This window comes from Nomascus leucogenys, chromosome 23 (assembly GCF_006542625.1).
Source record: "Nomascus leucogenys isolate Asia chromosome 23, Asia_NLE_v1, whole genome shotgun sequence".
In the NCBI taxonomy this organism is placed as follows: domain Eukaryota; kingdom Metazoa; phylum Chordata; class Mammalia; order Primates; family Hylobatidae; genus Nomascus; species Nomascus leucogenys.
This window is the reverse complement of record NC_044403.1, coordinates 26,086,963-26,098,798: the sequence shown is the minus strand read 5'-3', so window position 1 is coordinate 26,098,798 and position 11,836 is coordinate 26,086,963. Positions and strand designations below refer to the sequence as shown.

Sequence of the window (11,836 nt, the reverse complement as noted above, 5' to 3'; positions counted from 1 at the left end):
CTTTTTTTTTTTTTTGAGGCCGAGTCTCACTGTCGCCCAGGCTGGAGTGCAGTGGCGCAACCTTGGCTCACTGCAACCTTAGCCTCCCAGGTTCAAGCGATTCTCCTGCTTCAGTCTCCCGAGTAGCTGGGATTACAGGCGCCCGCCACCACGCCCGGCTGATTTTTTGTATTTTTAGTACAGACGAGGTTTCACCATGTTAGCCAGGTTGGTCTCGAACCCCTGACCTCAGGTGATCCACCCGCCTTGGCCTCCCAGAAAGTGCTGGGATTACAGGCATGAGCCAGCGTGCCCGGCCTTCCCCTACACTTCTATTGCCCTCCTCTCCCCGGAGTTCAATCACCTCTAGCTCTGACTCTAGGGCTTTCCCTTCCTGGGAAGACCCAAGGATGCAGGAGCCTAAAACTGACCTTATTTCTCAGTAGCACCCAACCATTCCCTCTTCTCAGAAGATCCCAGTCCCACCTTCCCACCTTTACCCTTAAAGCGGCAAAGGCAGTACCCAGTTCCCTCAAAAATACTCAGTGGCCAGAGGTTGTAAAATGTGTATTAAATTTCATGGGTTTGCACAGTGGAGAAGGCATCCTCACAGAGGCAAGAGTTCCAACCCGGTGACAATGGCACTGAGCCACCCCAGTCTAGTTTTCCACCATCCTAAGACAGCAGCAGCTGGCTGTTGCTCCTGGACTGAGATTTCTTCCTCTTTGCTGGTGGGGGGCGGCTGGAACTGATGGGAGACACAGTGGGAGGCTGAGGCCCCTTGGGGGTATCATTCTGTTTCTGGAAGGCAGCTTTCTTGAAAGGCTGCTCTGGCAACTGCTGCTTCTCAACCCCCTTGGCCCTTCCAAGGGGCTGATGATGGTCCTTAGGTTTCAGGGTGGCCTGAGTCTTGGACAGGGATAACACAGCTGGTGTTTCTGTGTCTGTGCCCTTGGGAGGGGCATTCTGCTTGAGGAAAGCAACTTTCTTGGAGGACTGTAATTTAGGTGATCGTTGCTTTAGCTTCCCAGTCACCTTTGACTCCCTGATCCCTTCAGCTTTTCCAGCTGGCTGACTGCTACCCTGGAACCTGGAGGAAGCTTGGGTCTTTGTGACAGAAGGTACAGTGGACAGTTCTGAGTCTGCCCCTTTGGAGATGCCATTCGGCTTCTGGAAAGAGGCCTTCTTGGGATGTTGCTGTTTCTGCAGCTGCTGCTTTGTCTTTGCAGCCCCCTTGGCCTTCTTGGCTGGCTGGCTGCTGTTCTCAGACTTGGGGATGACCTGAGGCAAGTCTGCATTTGTAGGTGTGGCTGTTTCAGAATTTCCTGGGGTTAAAATTAAACAGATGGTATCAGAAAATGGGCCTTATCACCATATTTTAATATTCTCATATTAAAATATGAGAATTGCCATTTCTTGGGCAGGAGCTCCACACAATTAGGTCAGTGCCTAAGAGCAGATTACCTAAATTCCCATTACTTAATATAACTTGGCCTTTACTCAAGTCCTAGTTGAACCTTGTATTAAGAGATCACTACCTATAGGCCAGGCGTGGTGGCTCACACCTGCAATTCCAGCACTTTGGGAGGCCGAGGCAAGTGGATTGCTTGAGGCCAGGAGTTCAAGACCAGCCTAGCCAACATGGTGAAACCGTCTCTACTAAAAATACAAAAATTAGCCAGGGATGGTGGTACACACCTGTAATCCTAGCTACTTGGGAGTCTGAGGCACAAGAATCGCTTGAACCTGGAAGGTGGAGGTTGCAATGAGCTGAGATTGCACCACTGCAGTCCAGCCTGAGCGACAAAGCAAGACACCGTCTCAAAAAACAAAACAAAACAAAAAAATCACTGCCTATCCTTGGACCAAAAGGTTTCTACAAGAAGCTGCGCCCTCTTGAGGACAGGAAGTAACAAGACGCTATAAGGAGAGATGAATCTCAGGGTTTTGGGGTTTTTTTTTTGTTTGTTTTGTTTTTTTGAGACGGAATCTCACTCTGTCACCCAGGCTGGAGTGCAGTGGTGTGATCTTGGCTCACTGCAACCTCTGTCTCCTGGGTTCAAGCGATTCTCCTGCCTCAGCCTCCTGACAATCACAAGCGTGCGCCACCATGTCCGACTAATTTTTGTATTTTTAGTAGAGATGGGGTTTCACCATGTTGACCAGCTGGTCTTGAACTCCTGACCTCAGGTGATCCACCCACCTCAGCCTCCCAAAGTGCTGGGGTTACAGGCGCAAGCCACCACGCCCGGCCTCGCGGAGTCTTCTAAATGAATTTGAAGCACTAGGCTTTATTTTATTTATCTTTTTTTTTTTTTTTTTTTTTTTTTGAGGTAGAGTCTCACTGTGTTGCCCAGGCTGGAATACAGTGGTGCCATCATAGCTCACTGCAACCTCAAACTCCTGGGGCTCAAGGGATCCTCCTACCTCAGTCTCCAGAGTAGCTGGAACTACAAAGTCTCCCTTTGTTGCCCAGACAGGTCTCAAACTCATGGTCTTTAGTGATCTTCCCGCCTCAGCCTCCCAAAGTACTGGGATTTACAGGCATAAGCCATCACCACACCTGGCCTATTTATTTTTTAAATCAGAGAGGTTTTTTTCCACGTGGATTGTGATGAAGTGCAGGATAATTGAAATACGTACTTTTTAAGTTATAGCAAATTTTACTATTCCTTTGAGATGGAGTTTCGCTCTTGTTGCCCAGGCTGAAATGCAATAGCATGACCTCGGCTTACTGCAACCTCCACCTCCCAGGTTCAAGTGATTCTCCTGCCTCAGCCTCCCGAGTAGCTGGGACTACAGGCGCCCGCCACCACGCTTGGCTAATTTTTTGTATTTTTAGTACAGACAGGGGGTTTCACTGTGTTAGCCAGGATGGTCTCGATCTCCCGACCTCATGATCTGCCCGTCTTGCCCTCCCAAAGTTCTGAGATTACAGGCGTGAGCCACTGCGCCTGGCCACACCCAGCTAATTCTTATATTTTTAGTAGAGACGGGGTTTCACCATGTTGAATTCCTGACCTCAGGTGAGTGCTGGGATTACAGGCATGAGCCACCATGCCCAGACAAATTCTACTATTTCTAAAGTAGCACTTCTCTCCCTCTTCCAACTAAACCCAGGGTTATATCCCAGTAAGCAGCGCTCTCAAGGCTGTTTCAGAAAACCCCACCCTTCCCTTGAGATCCAGGCCAGACTCCTCAAGATGGCTGAGAAAACAATTTGCAATGAGTGTGAAGGGCTCAGAGAACTGCTTACAAAGCTCTGTGGAGCTCTGTTCCAACCCAGTGCTGAGAATGCTGGACCAGCAGAGGTACAGTACCAGTAAGTCCACCCTGTGCCAAGAAGGAAAAGAAACCACAACCTGCATTTGGAATGCATTTAGTGCTGAACAACTGCAGCCACTTGGCAGAATAAAGGAAAAGGCCTCCATCCATATGAACACTTTAGCCTATTCACATGGCTAAAGCAATTCTAGCTGGAATGAGAGGGTTCTCTCATCCAAGCATGCAAAGGCTGGAGTAAGGGATGCATGAATCTTTCCTTTCCCTTCCCTCCTGTCACACCATAAAGCCTCCTAAAAGGTGGAAAGAGCAAAGGTGGTGATGAAGGGTAGAGAAAGATCACTTACCTGTCTGGGACTGAGGGATAGAATTGGAGAATTTCTTGAACTTGGCAATGAAGAACCCATCCATATTGTGGGTATGAGGGTAGAAGCGTCGGGTAGAACGCAGAGTGGGGTGGAAGCGCCTTTCTCGAAAGCGGGTAAAACCTTCCTGGCCAAAGTCTAGGCCTGTGGGCACCAGTCGCACATTCCTCTTTTTCAGAGCATAGTCTACCACCCACTCATTCTCTTCTACCTGGATGTGGGGGGAAGACAAAGAAGGGAGGAAAAAGCAGAGCTGGAGCTAAAGGGAGCTCTAAGGGGCAAAGAGTCCCCCAGCCCAGCCTCCCCTGCTCTGCCATGGCGGAGGTCTCACCATGATAGAACAGGTGCAGTAAACCAGGTAGCCTCCTGTCTTGGAGGTCGCATTGACAGAGTCAATAGCACTCAGGAGCAACTCCTTCTGGAGGTGAGCACAGCGCAGGATGTCCTTCTCATCCTGTCCCAAAAAGAGACCCAAAGGCAGCCTCAGGAGGAGAGGGGAGCCCAGAGGGTGTCCCCATCTCACTTTCCAGCTCTACAGGACCCAGCCAAGGCCTCTCAGAGGCCCACCACCTGACTCCTCACCTTGTTAGTCTTCACGGCTGGGTCCTTGGAGATGACCCCAGTGCCACTGCAGGGAGCATCCAGCAGTACTCGGTCAAAGCCCCCCACCACCTGGGGAAAAGATACAGATGAATCATATGTCTCTTCTGCAGCCAGCAGGGCACTATTTACTAGGGTCAAGTCTAAACATTGAGGTCAGGAAGGGAGAAGGTCAACTGGAAGAAGCCTCAGGAGACACACAGCTCGAGTCTCACCTTGGGGAACTGGCGCCCATCATAGTGGCTGATAACGGTGTTGGTGACTCCCAGCCGGTGCAAGTTGCCCACAACACTCTTGAGCCGCTCAGCATTGGCGTCATTGGCAAGGATCACACCCGTGTTCTTCATCAGCTGGGCTAAAGGGAGGGCAGTAACAGTGCTCATCAGCCAGTTCCACTGCCTCCACACCACCCTCCTGCCCAGGAATCCACATGAGAAGTGTCATCACCTCAAGGCAACTTCACTCCCAACAAGCCTGCCTACTGTATAGGCTGATCCACTCTGCACTAGTGATCAGCAAGTCTACCGATGTGGTTTTCCCATTTTTACCAAACACCTATCTGGTCCTACATACTAAATTACTTCTTTTAAGTGACAGCAGCTTAATAAAAGTTATGGCTGCTGATTATGTGCTGAACACTGCCAAGGACTTCTAAATGCATCATTTTAACCCTCACAATCCAAGCATAATACAAGGGCCAACCCAAGCACAATTACCATCCCATTTTAAGGATGACAAAAGAGAATCCATAGTCAGATGGGTAGTAAGTGGCACACTGGAACCCAGGCCGACTCCAGAAACTGGTCCTCACCACTCTGCTAGCTACCTGCACATTGTGTTCCGTGAGCACTAGTGAGTCAGCAACCCCATCTACTTTCAAAAGACAGCCCGATGAATCCCACCTGCCTGCCCCTCTCATACCCATGTAGCTGGTCTTTCCTCCAGGGGCACAACACATGTCCAGGATCCGCTCATGTTCCTGGGGTGCCAAGGCCATGACGGGCAACATGCTGGAGGCTCCCTGCAGCATGTAGTGCCCAGCCAGGTACTCGGGGGTAGCACCTGTGGAGGAGGACCACCCTGTGACATGCGGTAGGGACGGGGACAGAGGTAGAAGGGCTCTTGGGTGGGGGAGACTTACCAATGGGCACAGAAGAATCATACACCACTAGTCCAGTCTTTGACCACTTGCCCAAGGGATCCAGGTTAACCCCACGATTGATTAGAGCCTGAAGAGGGATGAAGATTTTTTTTTTTGAGACGGAGTCTTATGCTGTTGCCCAGGCTAGAGTGAGGTGGCGCGATCTCAGCTCACAGCAACCTCCACCTCCTGGATTCAAGCAATTCTTTCTCGTGCCTCAGCCTCCTGAGTAGCTGAGACAACGGGCACGTACCACCATGCCTGGCTAATTTTTGTATTTTTCATAGAGATGGGGTTTCACCATGTTGGCCAGGCTGGTCTCTAACTCCTGACCTCAGGAGATCTGCCCGCCTCGGCCTCCCAAAGTGCTAGGATTACAGGCGTGAGCCACCGCGCCCGGTAGGGATGAAGATTTTAATAACCTCATAGGCTACTCTACCCAGAAAACAGATGAAGACATTAAAAACATGGTTCATAAAAACATGGCCCATGGCCCCACAACTCCTAGAGTGCTTACTCCGAACACAGTCATCATGGACTCACTGAGCAGTTTCTCTCTCCCACTCCATCCTAGGATGCCCTTTTTTCTTAACCTCAGGCTCCTAACTCAAGGTCTGAACTTCATCCCAATGGAGCAGGATGCCACCTCCTGTTACTTTATTTCCTAGAAGTGGCATCTGATTTTCTAAGAGGCTGAGCCCCTCCACTATACTAAAAATTTAATGATATTGGTTATAGCACATTACATTATTAGGTTTTCTTCACACCAGGAAATATACAACACGTATAACCCAACAACTGACTTTAGAACAGGGGTCTTTAACCTGGGGCCCCTGAACCCTTGGAAATGAGTTTAAAATATTGACTGTGCATATGTGTCTTTTTTGTGCAGTCAGGAATCATATTTCCCCAGCTCCTCAATGATCTCCCTCCAGTTTCCTTAGGGGCAGCACGCTCATCTTGAAGTCTCATCATCCTAGTCACAGAGAGCACAGTATGAACTTTCCATTCCACAGAGGTCCGAGGCCCCCAGCCTGCCAGAGACATCAGGCCTCTGGGTTTGCCCCCCAGGATCATGCTTAGGTTCTAAGGCCCCACCCAGTCAGGGTAGCACAGGGGAATCTCTGGAGTTAGCAGAAGTCACTTCCCTTCTGAGATGAGCGAGCCTCAAAGGCCACCCCTCACCTGCGCAAGGTCTCGGCGTCGGGTTTTCAAGGTATTGGTCCGGAGGGTGACGGGCCGAGGCACCTCATTAGCTTCTAAGAACTCCACTAGCTGTGGGGCAAGACAGCAGGGAATAAGTGAGGCTGGCTAAGGAGCTCAGTCAGAGGAGGGGGGCAAGGGGGCTGAACATCCTCCTTACACAGGGTAAGGAGGTGAGAAAAGCAAAGCAGAAGAGGCATTCGGCAATCCAGTACCTCAGACAGAGGGAAGAGGTCCATGAGCTTGCCAAGCAGGAAGTCTCCATAGGAGTAGTAAGTGGCCAGATCCTTCTTGAGCCGGTTCAGGTATTCAGAACGAGATCGCCCTTCCTCCCGCTGAGCCCCAAAATCACGCAGAATTCCCACAATATCCTGGATCCGCTTGTGAACTCGTTGCAGGTCTGGAGCCTGGGCATGTGGGCCTGTTAAGGAACTGTGTCATTATGTCCTAGGGCCTGGAAATCCCTCTCCCCAGCACCTTCCTCCCAACTCTTCACTCTGCCCTGCAAGGATATCCTGCTCCGTCTCCCCAGCAGGGGGCAGCACAAATGGTTCCTCATCCACATTGATCTGCAGGCCCCCATCTGCCGCCTCCTCCTTTGGGGGGCCTGACTCAGGGGTCACTTCTTTCTCTTCCTCCTCGTCCTCCGTCTCCTCTTCACTCCACTGGATCCTAGAAACAGGTCCAGGAACAGAGTGATTCACAGACCAAAACAGACACCTCCTCCTTCCTCACAGCTTCCCCACCCCAGTGGCTTCCTATGCTCCATCCCAATAGCTTCCAAAACTCACCCAGCAGCAGCTTCCCGGGCCTTCTGCTTCCGAGCAGCTCTTTCAATGGGCAGCAACTGAAGAGAGACAAGGGCTGTTAATACAGGCCTGCCCTTCCATCAGCCCTTGTAGCACTTCTATCTCTGTATCTTATTTTTTCACTAAATAAAAATCCAACACTTGCTCTCAGAAGGAAATAGAGGAGCAAAGAAATGAAGACAAGATTGGCACAATATTGATCACTGTTGAAACTAAGTAATGAGGGCATGGCGGTGCATGCCTGTAAATCCCAGCTACTCGGGAAGCTGAGGCAGGAGAATTGCTTGAACCCGGGAGATGGAGGTTGCAGTGAGCCAAGATCAAGCCACTGCACTTCAGCCTGGGCAACAGAGAAAGACTTCATCTCAAAAAACAAAACAAAACAAAACAAAACAAAAAAAACCTAAGTAATAAATTAAAGGGTTCATTACATTTTTCTTTCTACTATTATGTTTTTCACTTTTCCATTAAGAAAAAAAAAAAAAAACTGGAAAAATACCTGTATGTATAAAGTAGGACAAAAATTGCCCTTGACTACCATTTTGCCATATTTTTGTTGAGAGAAGTCTCGCTCTTGTGCCCCAGGCTGGAGTGCAACAGTGCGATCTTGGCTCACTGCAACCTCCGCCTCCCAGGTTCAAACGATTCTCCTGCCTCAGCCTCCCAAGTAGCTGGGATTATAGGCGCGCACCACCATGCCCAGCTAATTTTTTGTATTTTTAGCAGAGATGGGGTTTCACCGTGATGGCCAAGCTGGTTTTGAACTCCTGACCTCAGGTGATCCGCCCGCCTCGGCCTCCCAAAGTGCTGGGACTACAGGTGTGAGCCACCGCACCTGGCCCATTTTGCCATATTTTTTTTGACTTCTTCTGTATTTTTCACATAATCCATTTTCAAGTTTCTTGCTTTTTAGACTTCAGTTACATCACAGGCATTTTCATAGACATAATGACCAGTGTTACCTGCATCATATGCATGAACCATAACTTACTTAAGCATATTGTATATTTTGGAAGTTTCCAGAGTTTTTGGCATTATGATCCACATGGTACCTGCAAACCTAATAATGACCCTGTAGATACAAGAGGATGTAGGAAAGGGGTGCACATGGGGACCTTCTCTTTTTATTCTATACGATTCTAACAATACATCCACACACTAATTGTATAATAACTTCCTGCACCTCAGTAAAGAACTATTTGCTGACATTTTGGATCATCTTCCTTAATAGGGAATTACTATGTCAAAAGGAAGAAGTTTTTGGTTTTTGTTTGAGACAGTCTCACTCTGTCACCCAGGCTGGAGTGCAGTGGTAAGATGACAGCTCACTGCAGCCTCAACCTCCCAAGCTCCAGTCATCTTCCCACTTCAGCATCCTGATAGCTGGGACTACAGGTGTACGCCACCACACCCAGCTAATTTTTAAACAATTTTTTAACTTTTTTTTTTTTTTTTTTTTTTTGAGACAGAGTCTCACTTTGTTGCCCAGGCTGGAGTGCAATAGCGCGATCTCGGCTCACTGCAACCTCCACCTCACAGGTTCCAGCAATTTTTCTGCCTCAGCCTCCCGTGTAGCTGGGAGTAGCTGGGATCACAGGCATATACCACCACACCAGCTAATTTTCGTATTTTTAGTAGGGATGGGGTTTCGCCACATTGTCCAGGCTGGTCTCGAACTCTGGAGCTCAGGTGATCCGCCCACCTTGGCCTCCCAAAGTGCTAGGATTACAGGTGTGAACCACTGCACCCGGCCAATTTTTTAATTTTTTGTAGATACGGGATCTCCCTCTGTTGCCCAAGCTGGTCTCCAACTCCTGGGCTCAAGCAATCCTCCTGCCTCAGCCTCCCAAAGTGCTGGGATTACAGATGTGAGACACCATACCCAGCCAAAAGGAACAAATTTTTCAAAGTTCTGAGATAACTTCTTTATAAAAAGTGCATTTCTGTGCCCATCAGTGGAGCACACCATTGTCCACCTTCCCATATCTACACCAAGAGAGCCTTCTAGATTTTTTTAAATGCTCTATCCTACAGCTCTTTCGAACTTGTAGGTGCACTGGGAGAGGATATAAGGCAGTAGGGAAACAGTGATGGGGCACAAAAACCCCTTTCCTCTAGTCAGGCTTATCCTTGCCACTAAGAAACAGTCTCAAGAATCTGGGAAAGAAACTAAATAGCAAGGATCCTTCTCTGAATGCCCAAAGAGATGAATCTCACCTCTTCACCTTCCTCCTCCTCCTCAGAGTTGGAGTCAGCTCCATAGTCATCTATCATATCAGCGTCGTCCTCGGAGCCCCAGAGGTCCCCGTGGTTCACCATACCATCTTCTTCAGAGTCTTCCTCCTCCTCTTCCTCATCACTGCTAGGTGCTGGGCGCTTCTTGCCTCGAGCAGCATTAAATAGGGACTGGGACCCCTTCTTACCAGCTGTCTGGACAGCTCCTGCAGAAATCGCTAAGGGTTTGAAGAGTCCTGGACTAATGGCAGCCACACATTCCCTGGCCCCACACCCTGGGAGCCTGTACTTTCTACCCCTCAGAATGTCCTTTGGCTGTTCCTTTCACTCCGGAAATGTTTAGCGAGTCCTTCCCTACCCAGGACCCAAAGGACTCCTCATGTAGCATCCAGCTCTTAGTTTCACCGACCTTTTGGTAGCTTTCCAGGCAATGGTTTGGCCTCAGGAGACTTATTTGTCTTAGGGGCTTCAGCAGAGCCCAACCTCCTCTTGGCTGCCCTGAAAAGACACAAGAGATTCAAGGAGTGAAGAAATTGGAAGATACTTCCAGGCTCTGCCATTTCCACCATAGAGAAATGTGAGAGTCTAGAATTAACTCTGTGGTCAAAGATGAGCAGTACCAATTTAACCTACTTAAGTTTTGACACCCACACTTACCTCTTTCGAGCACGACTAGACAGCCTCTTGGAATTTTCGTCACTTACTGTTTAAAAAAGAAAAACGAGGCAGAACAAGTTACAGGGGACATTAAAAATAAATGGGAACGGAAATAAACATGGTAAGAGAATTAGTACACTAATTAAAAGGAGTTCATTTAAATCTCAGCCCTGTCATTATTTAATAACTGTATACGAGTTTCTTTTTTTTTTTTGAAATGGAGTTTCACTCTTGTCTTCCAGGCTGGAGTGCAATGGCGTGATCTCAACTCACTGCAACCTCCGTCTCCCAGATTCAAGTGATTCTATTGCCTCAGCCTTCCACCACCACGCCCAGCTAATTGTTGTATTTTTAGTAGAGACAGGGTTTCACCATGTTGGCCAGGCTGGTCTCGAACACCAGACCTCAGGTGATCCACCTGCCTCGGCCTCCCAAAGTGTTTCCTTAGTAGTGCCTCTCTCACAGGACTCTAAGATGATGAAGTGATATAACGTGACCAACAAGTTTAATACAGTGCCCAGGACTTGCTACTATCTCAATAAACTGCATCCTTTATCCAATGCCCAACACAAACTCCCAGTCCAGTGTTACCTCCCAGCGATCTTCCACACATTAGACTACCACTCGGCATGAAGAAGCCAGATTCGTGCTTTTCCATTTCCATCCCTTCCAAAACGCAAATCAGTGACTGACCCCTCCCCTTCACTACTTCCTCTTGCTACAATGTTACCCATTTTTCAAAACCCATCTTAACAAAAACTTTTACAGTTTTGCATGGGATCCCCCTTCCTCTCACAATGTTTTAAATCACACCTTCCCTTGCATGAATAGTTGTGTCCCTGTCTTCACATCTCTACGACCTAAACAGTTCCCTACAATCTAAACGACTGTTTCATTCATACCGCCTAGTAACTCATACAGAGAAGATTCCACTTAAATAGAAAATGAACAGAAACTAAAAAAGAGAAGAGGTTATGATACAGAATACTGCAAAAGCTGAGGATCAGGAGGCCACAACTAATCCTTACCTGCAGGCAAGAATCTGACGAGTTCTGTCTCGGCGCCCTTCTGCTTCCGGGCCTTTCGGCCTGGCCCCCGCTTCTCCTTCTTCGTAGGGTCCAATTTGCGCCCCATGGTACTGTGGCAGACAGAAATGGGAGAAGGTGGCGTCGCGCGTGTCGGAGGGAACGGCAGAACGCACGCTTGGCGTATTATAGTGGGAAAGGGCACAACCTCAACTCAGCACCCGCAATTCACTCAGCACCCACGACTCAGCACCCGTGACTAAGAACCCCCGCTATCCCCCTGGAGGCCCGACCGAACGCCCTCCCCCTGAAACCCAGGTAGCGCGCTCCTCTCCCCACGTCCCAGACCAGGTCAGTGCTGCCACCCTTCGTCCCCCAATTTCCTCCAGACCCACCAGAATGAGGCTTAGTTAAGGCCCGAGAGTGCCCTTCGGGCGGCCCTCCACGTGCAATCCGGACCTAGCTTTCGGCCGGCACTCGCCACAGAATCGTTCCACGCAGGCGCACGGGTAGCGCTAGCCTCGCGGCCCCGCCTCTTCC

General features: G+C 49.2%; 1 protein-coding gene across 1 annotated transcript; it reads right to left on the bottom strand.

Moving 5' to 3' along the window:
• Window positions 1–529: 529 nt before the first annotated feature.
• On the bottom strand, window positions 530–11,836 carry NOP2 (NOP2 nucleolar protein). The gene is made up of 16 exons (XM_012502356.2): window positions 11,692–11,836; window positions 11,300–11,409; window positions 10,272–10,317; window positions 10,024–10,112; window positions 9,597–9,820; window positions 7,362–7,417; window positions 7,085–7,242; window positions 6,786–6,985; window positions 6,553–6,642; window positions 5,368–5,455; window positions 5,148–5,288; window positions 4,442–4,581; window positions 4,209–4,298; window positions 3,958–4,080; window positions 3,609–3,837; window positions 530–1,304 (listed from the first exon to the last, which is right to left on the bottom strand). The coding sequence occupies exons 2-16, from the start codon at window positions 11,403–11,405 to the stop codon at window positions 655–657; spliced, it is 2,430 nt and encodes an 809-aa protein (XP_012357810.1). The 5' UTR covers window positions 11,406–11,409; window positions 11,692–11,836; the 3' UTR covers window positions 530–654.